The sequence below is a fragment of the Alligator mississippiensis genome, chromosome 7 (assembly GCF_030867095.1).
Source record: "Alligator mississippiensis isolate rAllMis1 chromosome 7, rAllMis1, whole genome shotgun sequence".
NCBI classification, from domain to species: domain Eukaryota; kingdom Metazoa; phylum Chordata; order Crocodylia; family Alligatoridae; genus Alligator; species Alligator mississippiensis.
In genome coordinates, this window is record NC_081830.1 from 52,488,232 (window position 1) to 52,500,511 (window position 12,280).

Below are 12,280 nucleotides of genomic sequence, written 5' to 3' on the forward strand. Positions count from 1 at the left end.
ACCTGGGAAGGGGATTCCCACAGGAGAGGAGGTACGTGCTACAGGCAGCTGAGGGGAAGCCCCTGATGGGAGGGAAGAATTTGCCCTGCGCTGTAGAAAGGGACCCAAGGCTCCTCTGCTTGTCAGGGGGATTCCCAGGTGAAGAGTCCCACCAGCTGAGTAACCTAAGTGAGGGTAAGGGTGTCCTATGATGTGATGGGATGCCTGCTTGGGTTGTCATTTCTTTGCTGGGCACAGCTGTTGTGCCACTGTTGTGTTCTGTTCTTTCATGCTGCTGGGATTCCTGTTGTAATCCTGCGCCTTTCTTATTGTATTAGAAGAGGAGTATAAGCTGCCCTGTTGGTATTTATGGCATTGATTATTTTATGCAAGTGTGTTCTGTTTGATGTAATCTTATTGTATATGTTTATATATTGTCCTATCTTTGTCAGATATTCCTGTCATTGATTTGTAATGGTTACCCTTAGGTATGTATGTTTTATTTGATGTAACCTTATTGCATATGTTTAATTATTGACACTTTGCTGCCTGTTATTCTTGCTATTGTTTTGTTGAGTAATCTCCATTTACCTTTGAGTGCCCTCCTTCCCCTGCGGCCTGGAGGGCCCTAACTAGGGGCAGGGGCTGCAGACTAACTTGAAGGCCACTGGGAATCAGGCCTAGGCTTGAGTTTCAGGGTTAATTACAGCTTTTATTTGGGTAAATTCATATCTGTAAATAGCCTGTGTGTGCATGTGCATGTGTATAGATCGATTGATTATATGTATATACATGTGTATATGTGTGTGTATATGTATGTATGTATGAAGGTTTGGGGTTATAAGTTGTGTATTATTTTGTAATATTACACCTGTACATAGTTAAGAAGCACTGTGACTCCTGGTCTGCTCTGCTCTGTGGGGAAAGAGGTGAGCTGGCCTACAGCTAGGCAGCCATGCTCCCTACAGCATATACACTCCTGCTAACATCCCTTCCATTTGAAGAGAGGGTACCTCCCATGTACCACCCAGGTTACAGTAAGAAAGACTGGAAGACTGACATGTTAAACTGAACAGTGATATTAGCATTTGTTGTGCTGTGGAACATATCAGTAAGGTAACAGGGCTCTGTAGGAATACAGATTAAGTCTAGCCTCCTTGTGTAATTTTTCATGCAAGTGAGTTGGATGAGTCCATTTAAGAGAAAAACTGACTTAAACCCAATATTTAATGAGATATTTTATTAACTATACAGAGAGAACCGCATGCAATTTTCATGAGTTTCTTGTTTAGCCTGTGGAAGATAATTTCTATGAAATACTTGACCTCCCATTTCAAATGAATTTCATCATAATGTTTCAATTTGTAATTTTAAAGGCAGATTAGAAAATTGAGCACCTATACACCTATACGTTAAGGTTGCTCCGATGCACTGTAATTACAGTGTGCTGGAGGAGACTCAATTAATAGTTTGCTGGAGTGTGGTAATTACTGCACTACAGTAGACTCCAGTGTCATGTGTATTATCATCCTCGTGCTAAAAAATGATGGCGGGGGTGCTTTAACCAAAGCTTGTTTTTCTGGGCACTTTAATTAGAGTGGCTCTCCAAGTGCCTTCTGGAGCACATGTATATATGCCTAATTGTTTCTAGACTTAAACAGTTTTGAAAGGGCCAGGTTCTGAGAGAGATTCTCCCTTCCGTTTCCATCGAAGTTTTGCCATCTCAGAGGATGGAGTCCAAATGGTTCATTAAGATTAATTTGAAAATAATTTTTACAGTATTTGTATAATGGTAGACACAAGTCTGCTCTGTAGGGCTAAACAGCTAATTCTTGTTACCTTTCTTGCTGATACTATAAATACAAGCATTTTGATTCATCATTGTGTTACTCTAGAGTGACACTAGTATGTGTGATTTTCTGGGCTCTTAACAACTGTTTCGTGCCCATAGGAAGTTCATTGCAGAGTTCAGGTAGGTGTACTTATTTCTAAGGTTTTTAAAATCCATAGTGATATTTTAGCAGAATAGTATTTAAATGTGGGAAGTCTCAAGTCCACAGGGCATGAGAGAGGACAGCCCTCCCAGAAGGAGGATTTCACACTCAGGCAGTCTGTAGGGTACAAGTCAACCCATTCAAATGGAGACCCCCTATTCTAGTTCTTTGTGCTTGTCTGGAACCAGAAGTAGCTTAGCTCCATTAGAAGCAGAGTTTATTGGCCTTAATGCATCACCACACTAATACATTTAAGTTGCTGTCAGTTCTGGCACCAGCATATACAGGCTTAGTTTGGGTATTTCTGCATAGTACTTTTTAGACATTCCCTACACGTGTGTTTGTGGAGCATATTAGCAGTTTTGGGGAAGGACTGAGTGTGTTTTGAGTGGGCTGTTACCAGATTTTCTTGCACGTAACACAGCCCAGAGTGAGATAATGTACCTTGTTTTAGAAAGGCAGAATGAAGGGAAAAAAAGATCTTTCTTAAGTAATTAAGTAGCAGCATCTAGGGAGACAAGCCTGCTCATTGTTCTGCTCCTTGTGGATTGTGTTCGGACTGTACTTTTGCTTTAACCCAGTAAGCAGCAGAAATTGATCCTTACCACATTTCCTCACATATAATGTACACTCTGTCTTCCAGCAGCTGTCTTTTTTTTTTTTTTTTAAGTATGTGCTATATATCATAAAATATAGAATTCTTAGTAGGGTTGCACTAGAGTAACAGTATATTTATGCCAGCAGCGAATGAAGGAAAAATACATTCCAGAATTACAGCTTTGTAACAGAAACTCAGTGGCTTGTTAAGAATATTTCTGGTAACTTGTATTTGTATTCTGTTTACAGTGTCAGCCAAACCAAGGCCTCATAGTGATGAATATACAAAGAAGATTCCACCTCCTAAGCCGAAACGAAATCCAAACACTCAATTAAGCACATCTTTTGATGAAACGTACATTAAAAAGCATGGCCCGATGAAGACAACACTCACTAGGGATGCCTCCTTATCGCAGGTCAGCAGTCCTGCCCCAGACACAGAGGAAGAAGAGCCTGTTTATATTGAAATGGTTGGGAACATACTAAGAGACTTCAAAAAAGATGAGGATGACCAAAGTGAAGCAGTCTATGAGGAGATGAAATATCCTATATTTGATGATGTAGGCCAAGATTCAAAGTGTCAATGTGAATATGACCATCACACTTGTTCTTCTCAGTGTGCTACTCCCACAGTGCCTGACCTAGATTTCACCAAGTCCTCAGTGCCATCTACTCCCAAGGGCTTGCTTTGTGATATCCCCCCACCATTTCCAAATCTGCTTTCTCACAGACCTCCACTGCTGGTGTTCCCACCAGCACCAGTTCAGTGTTCCCCAAATTCTGATGAGTCTCCTCTAACTCCTCTAGAGGTCACAAAGCTTCCTGTGTTAGAAAATGTGTCTTACATAAAACAACAAGCTGGAGCATCTCCATCTTCCCTGCCACCCCATACACCGGGTCATCAAAAACTGGAAAAAGACCAGACAGTATCTCATGCAATTACCACTCCTGGGCACTCTTCTTCACCTCCACATCCTTCTACTCTGTACAGAACACAGTCTCCACATGGCTACCCTAAAAGTCACTCTGCCTCACCCTCTCCTGTCAGTATGGGTAGGTCACTTACCCCGTTAAGCCTCAAAAGACCTCCACCTTATGACTCTGTGCATTCAGGAAGTCTCTCAAGAAGCTCTCCATCAGTGCCTCATTCTACAGCCAGAAACACATTGCAAGAAGGGGGAAAGATGGTAAATGCCTCGGTTAATACCTACGGGTCATCCTCACAGAGTGGTTCACGTTCTAGAACACCTACCAGTCCTCTAGAGGAATTAACTAGTCTCTTTACCTCAGGACGAAGTTTACTGAGGAAGTCCTCCAGTGGCAGAAGATCTAAAGAACCTGCAGAGAGTAAGTTTTCAGTACAATGTCTGTCTGTTTTCTCTACATATTTATAGTTCATGTCATATTTTATTAAATAATATATGAATTATCACATAACTCAGCAATATGAATGATATATGTCTTAATCCTGCAGTCAGACGGAAGTTGATTACTGTTGAAAAATGCCTTTTAATTGTCATCCTTTTATGCTATATTTTAAGGTTTCAAAACTCCTGAAACTGAATTATAAGGCATGCAAACAGAAATATAAGTTATTTAAGGCCCAATGCTATAAAGACTTGAAGGCCTCCATTGTGGTGGTAAGTGCTGTCTACTGCCATTGGGTCCTGTGAGTTGGAAACAGTAGCCCATGCAATTGGATATGACAATATTTAAATACTGTTAGGACTGGTAAACATCCACAATAATCTTGTGGCACACTGTTTCCTGACTAAAAGCCCTATACCACAGAGTTCTCATTAGCTTCAGTGGGCACTGAATGCCTTCAGCCACTTGTAGTAGCAACCTGTAACTTTCACTGTACTCAACAATAGATTCACAGCTGTGAGTAAAAGTGAAGTGTGGCACTGATACTAATATCTCCAACTATCTTTCAAATTCAGTGAAGCTATTAGACTGTGTCTTAGCATGGAATTTGCCCATAAGACTTTATAGTTGAGAAAAGTAAGTAAACACGATATGCTTTTTTCTGTAGGTCTAATAAAAAATCAGTTTGTTTTTGAGGATTTGGAGCCTGCATACTTCAAACGCTCTTTATTTGAGAATACTTGATTTTTCTAGCACTGTATTTTATGCTTGTACTAGCAATACGTTATAACTTTTTGGCAGAGATATAACATAAAAAGCCATCATGTGCCAAAGTCTGCACAAATTTATGCTGCACTGATAAAGGATGGTATTTCTGTCTCCATGCTACCAAATTGTAATAGAGAGATGAGGTCAGGTTCAGTACTGACTCATATTCACTGGATTCACTTGGGTAAAGGAACTGATCCTCCTCTTACTTCACCATAGTTTTACACTCCCTAACAATTATTTTTCACCTGTCTTTGGGCTTGCTTCTCCACTGATACATGTCAGTGCAACGTGGCAGTAACTCCATTGGCATGGACATAAACCAATGCAGGGAAGAAAGAATTAGACTCATCATATACATGCACTCTGTTCATACTCTGTAAGTCAATGAAGCCTTTGGTCGAATCCATCTTTAATCATTTGGCAGCCTGAAGACCTAATACTATTATATAAAAGCTTAGTTCCATGATTCAGTAGTTTTGACATAAATAATTACAGTAACAAAAATGCAGCAACACCAGATTTGAGTGTGGGATGGAAGCAAACAGGTCTAAAATGAGAGAGAATTTTTCTAATAAGGGAGAATTGTGAAGTATGTTATGTGACATTTGGAAATAATTGAAGTGGTAGAGTAATGGTGAAGTACAGATGGCAACAAACATTATTAAACACGCTACTTGCTAATAAGCAAATAGAACTCTCCTTCCAATTATGTGCTGTGCCAACATCATCCAAGGCATTTAATAAAATTGTAAGGTTCTATACTTACTGCTGTACATGGAAGAATCCTTAGGAACTTTCAGAAAATCCCAGGATGAACATGTCATTAGTTTGAGTCTATGAAATCCCAGGGTACTTTTATGCTGCTTCTTCAAAGGTGACCCCCAAAATAAATTGTCTATATTTCACTTGACCAAATTTGACTGAAGACTATCAAGAGGCATTTCAAAATGTAAAGCAAATCTTGTGCTCCAAATCTTTACAAAACAGCTTTTCTAATTGGCAGCTGAACGATCATTTGGTTTGTCCTGACAGGTAGAGAAAAAGATGCTTGTTCTTGGCCATTAGCGCTGGGGAAGAAAGGTAAAACGGAAACCAAGTTCAGTTATTTTCTGGCCTAAACAGTCATTTTATCTAAAGAAGCTAATTGCAAAAACTTTTCAGTGCAGCTGTGCAGGAGAAATAAACAGATTGTCAATCCGATTTTACTTTACTTTGTCTGGTATTTATAGTATAGCTTAAACTTTTTGGATTACCACAGTAGGCAAGAATTGGGTTTGTACTCAGATACTATAGTGACAGAAGTTACTGTTGGATGACTTGAAAACAAGTACAGGATCAGCATTCTCTTTCCTGTAATTGTACAAAAAAGATCCATGATAACACATTTATAGTAAATTGTGGGGTATAAAAGAATAATCTGACCAAGCTTCCACATTCTGTGGTGTGTAATAACACACAGTGGAAGCCCGTGTAGACTAGACTAGTCACGAGATGTACTTAAACCTTATTCATACAAGTCATGCAGGAAGCCAGTGGGTGTTGCACAGTTTTGAATCAGAATCTAATAGTCTATGTTTTTTTGGAACAGGAGGAGAGCAAATGCAGTATGACAAACCAGACCAAGCATTCTCAGTTTAGTGTCCTTTAGTCTGAGCATAAAACAAAATGTGTGGAAACCAGATAGCAATGAGCAACAGGGCTCACCCTAGAGGGGTGTGGAGCTTGGGGCAAATCAGCTTGTGCAGGGCCCCCTTTACATTTTTATATAATTAAAAAGAAGCTCATATAATTAAAAAAAAACCTCACCAATCACGATCAGTGTTGTGCTGCCTACATTCTGATATCCACTGGAAGGGCAAGGGCAGGGCTGAGTTCCCAACTCAGTACTCACTGGCTGTGGGGCCAGAGCTGGGAGAGCCAGGTGGCACGGGCTGTAGAGTGGGATGGAGGCAGCAGCCGTTGCCCTTGTGCTGAGGGTGCTGCTGCTGGCACAGCCTGCCCCAGGGGGCCGCCTGCAGTGTGGGGCAGCTGAGGAGAGAACCGCGCCAGGTGGGCCAGGCTGGGTCAGGGATATTCTTGCAGCGGGGGGCCCTGAGCCAATCCGAGCCACAGTGCCCGGTGCCTAGTAGCCTTACAGAGGCTCTGAGCCAGGCTGTGCCGTGGGGTGGGTGCTAGGTAGCACCTCTGCTGCAGCCCTCAGAGCCAGGCCACTGTCCTGTCCCGTGGGGTGCTGCCAGCCCCTGCCAGGGGCTAGATTGGCATCTTCTGCACCCAGAGGGGGGCTTTAGAGCAGGGGGTTTGCAGGGCGCTGAATAGGTCCAGCCCCAACAGCCGGCTTGGGCTCTGGCTCCAGCTTTCTGACTTGGAAGTATGGGGCCCCCTAAAGTGCGGGGTCCAGGGCAGTTGCCCTGATATGCTGTACCCTAGGAAAGGCCCTGATGAGCAAAAAAAAAAAAATCAAAAACAATGGGAGAGTTATGCCCCTCTTATTTCATTAGAGGTAGGAAATATGTAACTTCAAAATTATTCTGGGCACAGTTCAGGCAAGATTTTTTTGAAGCCTGAAAGACCTGTTTATGACCTGTTTGAAGTATTCACTACCACGTGCAAATTAAAAAAGAAAGTATGATACGGTATCTTGGATTCAACCTGAGTGTTCTTGCAATGTACTGTGACAAGTATGGAGAAAATTAATCTCTCAGCTATAGGGTGGCTACTGTCACTGACTTCTGTGGAGATTGTGGTCATAGTTTTAAAAGCAGAAGTTTTCTTTGGCCCTTATCCTCTCTCTGCTTTTTGATTGTTCAGTGCATCTCTGGCTTGAGTGCAAAAGTGATGAATGGGTACAGAAGTACTTAAGTTACCTATTATTATTCTTCTTTGTTAAAATAAGACCAATTCAACCATTTTATCTTTAAAATTCCTGTTAAGTCAGAAACCATATAGGATCATGGAAGAATAAGGGTGGAAGCAGTTGCACCTGCATATGTCAATTTGAGATGGATTTGATAGAGGTACTAACTATTTTTCTAGGTCAGATAATGGCTAAAGTTGGCAGAAAGTTTCAGTAGTATCTCGTGGCAAATTCTGATATTTCAAACATTTTTTATCCTAAATTAGGATAAAATATCAAGGTACTAACATTTTTCATGGCAACAGATGTAATTGGAGAACAAAAATATTTATTTGACGTGTGTTCAACATTATACTAGTCCTCACTGAAATGCTGCAGTAGTTCACAGGAGCTGTGGATTAAATGTTTAATTTCACTGTTGTCCTTTGGGGCTGCACTCCTCAATGGAATATACCCCTAGGAGGTATAGGACTTCCAAGAAGCTCCACAGGTGCTCAGCCAGTGGGAGAGAATTGTCGGTCATGGGAACATTTTCTGTGAATTGGGAATGTGGAGAAGCCATCTTGAAGAATTGCTAGGGTTTATTTTCTTTTTGTTGCAATAGAAGTGCTCCTTGAAAGTATACTTTTTTGGTTCTATATGTCTTACTCCCATTAACTCCCATAAATATAAGGTATAGGTAGGTATTTCTCAAAGTCCTTGGTGAAATAGTTTAGTCCCTTTACTATCAGTTCAGTTTAGTTCAGAACTATCACATCAACCCACTTACATCCTTTAAAATCCCTATGTGTCAACCGTTTGTGTGTGAACATATGAGTGTAGATATGTATATATACTGTAAAATTAAAAGGAAGAAATCCATTAAAGGAGTGAGGAAAAATATAGCAATGCATTCCAAAGCAATACATTCCAAATAATAGTAAAACTAGTTTTATAATGAAAAAGTCGAATTCAGTGGTAGATTTCAAGCATTATTTATTTTACAGAACATAGTCCACTGAACCTGTCTGCTTATATCAAGAATGTATGTGGCTCCAACTCTGAATTTCTATGCTAGCAGCTACATTAGGGCCAACATTTTCAAATTTAGAGATCTAAGCACCTAATTGTGCTTAATTTTTCAGGGTGTTGATTACCCATCAATCCACTGAAGTCCCTCTCAAAGAGTAGTTGCTTAGCATCTTTAAAAATTATGCTAAAATTAGATGCCTCTTAAGTCTAGGCCAGTGATTTTCACCTAGGGTGCCACACAATGTTGGCACTGTTAGGTTTGGAAACATGATTTACAAGTTAAACCCAAGCATTTCAAATAGAAATCCATAATCATGGTCTTCCTGAGTTCTTCACAACAGAAAAAAGGCTTCTCTATTATTTTTCTGTAGTCAAAAAAAAAAAGAAAAAGAAAAAGAAAACTAAGAGCTGGCATTTTCTAAGTGGTGTTGCAAGTCTACCCAGGGATGTCTTGAGTCTAAAATGGTTGAGAACCATGGGTGGGCACTTAGGATTGAACATTTTGACCAGCTTGGAGCATCCAGATATCACTGCAAACTGAATTCTACAGTCACATTGTATGAGTAACTCCATATAATCTAGGATAAGTAAGGTTGACAGAATCAGATTGGCAGCTACAATAAGGAAAGTGCAGAATTTATATTAATTTAAGGTTATAAGTAATTAATACTCCTAAATTTCTGCCTCTGAAACTGATTCCAAGTTATTCAGCCTGCTGATAGAAGGAAAAGTCCTGGTATGATTGGTGTTAAAACTCACCCTCCAGGCCAGAACTTCTTCATTGTCATGCTGAGCCATGGGCAGCCAGGTCTGGGGGTCACCTCAGGGTCAGGGGAAGCCAGGAAGTCCGGATCTAGAAGATCTGACCAGGGAACTGAGCTAGGGATCCTGAGGGTCAGGCAGAACGTGAGGTCAGAGGGCTAAGCCAAGTCAGGTATCTGGGAAATAAGGCCGCAGCTGGGTCAGCTATCCAGAGGGTCAGGCAGCGAGTGAGGTCAGGAGGTGAGCCAGGTCAGGTATCCAATGAATCCATCAGTCAGAAGCAGCACAGACCCAAGATGCAGCATCTTAGATACAAAGTTGAGCCTTGTTGTCTAGACACTTCCTCTTTATAGTGGAAGGAGTGAGGAGTCAGCTGACCCTAGCAGACCACTCTGGTGACAGGGAGTGGACAGGTGGCTAGGTCCAGATGGCGGGTTATGGCCAGCTGTGTCTGCCCCGTGCTTTGTTGAGGATGTGGCAGGCCAATTTAAGCAGCTGTGCCAGGCAGGCTGAGGCCTCAGATTCCAAGCCACAGCCTGACATTCATTAGAACACCAGTGAATTAGGACTTAATGATGCCTTGGGAGAGTGAGCAGTCTCTCCAGATTTGACTGAAATACCATATCTTCATTAGGACAAAATTATTGTATTAAATTCTACAAGGCTGTGAACTCTGATATGCTGTCTTTTCTAAATATGGGGAACTCCCCATGACAAATCCAGATGCTACCTCCTTGGAAAGCACTTGGATAAAAAATGTCAGCTTTTCCTCTATCACTTCATGAACTAATACCATAGGTAAGAGCAGATTTGAAGTCTCCATGGGTAGATGTCAGTAGCCTGAAATATAAGTAAGTACATTTTCAAGGTATTTAGCCATTTCCCCCTTCCTTAAATGTTATTTGACAGATTATAATAACATTTCCTAAAGCCTCAATTCAGGAAGTTCCAAGAGGGATCAGAAAATTTAAATAATTATGTAAATCTTGAAATGTTTTAACAGAACCTCCAAAGCTTTGGAGAAGAGCACATTACAAACGTCTTCCATATCTGTCACTTGGAGCTGAAAAGTGAAATTCTCCAAAGGGCAAAACTACAGACTCTCAAGACCCTGTGGAGAACTAAGAAAAGTAGGAATAAATTATTGTTCACTATATACAAAGATTTTGAGGAACATGCAGAGCACACTAGACCCTTTTGTAACTGCTACTGCAAATTTCCCATTAGCATGAACATTTCTAAAAGCCATTAAGCTATTATGATGTTACAATAGAAACACAATACATAGGAAAAAATAATAGGCAAATAAACATTGCAAGTCCTGAATGTGGTTTAGAGAAGAAATTCACCCTCCCAAAAAATCAAATGGGCTGAAATGAATGAGTTGAAATAAATGGTTAAAAAATCTTGTATTTTAGGTTTTAATTCTATTACTGTGTGTATGTATGCATATTGATTTCAATCCTGTGTAGCCAACCATGCTAGCACAGCTCCATAGTGCAAGACAGATGGTCAGAAGAGAAAGTACAAGAAAATTTGAAGGCTAATTTTTTTTTCTGTAATTCCACCTGAATGAAGTGTATGGATAACACAGATAATGTAAGTGCTTAAGGCAAACTGAGTGATTCGTCCAGCATAACTGAACAATTTGGTCATACTTAAACACTTACCAATTACATTATATAACTAAACTGAATAAATCAGGATAACCCAATAATGTTGCTTCTCTTTGCCTTACTTCCCTCTAAATCCTCATAGTTGCAATATGTTAGCTTATGGAAAACTAGAAAGGCTGTAGGTGTACTTCATGTAGTGTACGTGAACATTTCTTGCCTCTTCCTACCCCTCATTTCACACTTTCTTTACTTGTCACTTTCTTGACTTTTCTATAATTTTCTCCCCACCCACCTTTTTATTATTTTTGTGATAGGTTTCCATTTATTCATCCATTTTTCTTTGACCTTTCTATTTATTTACATTTGCTTTTTTACTTCATCTCAAATTCAACACACAGATGTGTCATAGCACTTAAGGTGCATCTGCATGTGCAAATGCTGCTGGGTGAGTTTACTCCAGACTAATTCACTCTGGAGTACACCCACCCTGGGCAGGTGCCTACACATGTGCACATTCAGGAGCAGATTTGCTCCCACCCTGCTCTGCCCTCCTGCAGCAGTCAGGGGAGTTCTAGGCTCCCTCTGGTTACTAGCCCAGGTGCTGGCAGGGCCAGGAGATGGCTTTATCCTGGTCAGGGCTGGGAGATTGCTCCCTGCCCCAGGAGCTGTCCTGGTACAATATCCCTCTGCCCTGGTAGTGTGGAGCTCCTGGCCCCAGCTCCCCAATCAGGGGCAGAGGGTTTGGAAAGAGCTGCTGAGGAGGGGAACCCCTGCCCCAATCTGCCAGTGGGGCAGCTAGCAGTGAGACTCAGGTGGGCAGGGATTTCACCCCCAGCCAGGGGCTCGCTGCTGGTTGCTCCACTGGCAAATTGGGACAAGGGGCTAGGACATTGCTTCCTGCCTCTGAGAACTCCCTGCTTCCAGGGCAGGGGGACTTTGTCCCCGCCTGGGCTCTGGTGATGAAGCCCACTCCAGAAGCAGGCAGCTCCCAGGGGCAGGAAGCAATTTCCCGCCCCTGCTTCCCAGTCTGACCAGGAGCAGATTTGCTCCTGGTTGGTTATCTACACAAGCCTACTGTGCAACAACTACTCAACACTTAATTTGCTACTTGAATTTGCAGGTAGCAAATTAACTGCTAATTAAGCAGCGCAATTAAGTAGAGCAAATTACTGTGCAGTAAGGGTCTGGACATATAGACGTTGATGCTTACTACGCAGTAATTTGCTCTACTGCACAGTAAAGCGTCTCATGTATGTGTGTCCTTAGGCGCCAAAATCACATCGCTAGGTTTTCTAAGCCCAGAGCACTAGGTATGTAGTGCTTTTAAA

General features: G+C 41.4%; 1 protein-coding gene across 1 annotated transcript in view; it reads left to right on the forward strand.

Annotated features, from left to right (window-relative positions):
* NYAP2 (neuronal tyrosine-phosphorylated phosphoinositide-3-kinase adaptor 2) overlaps positions 1 to 12,280 on the forward strand; it is a 93,753-nt gene that overhangs the window by 47,188 nt on the left and 34,285 nt on the right. The window contains exon 4 of the mRNA XM_059731859.1: positions 2,820 to 3,917. Coding sequence (XP_059587842.1) covers positions 2,820 to 3,917 — 1,098 coding nt within the window. The remainder of the gene's footprint in view (positions 1 to 2,819; positions 3,918 to 12,280) is intronic.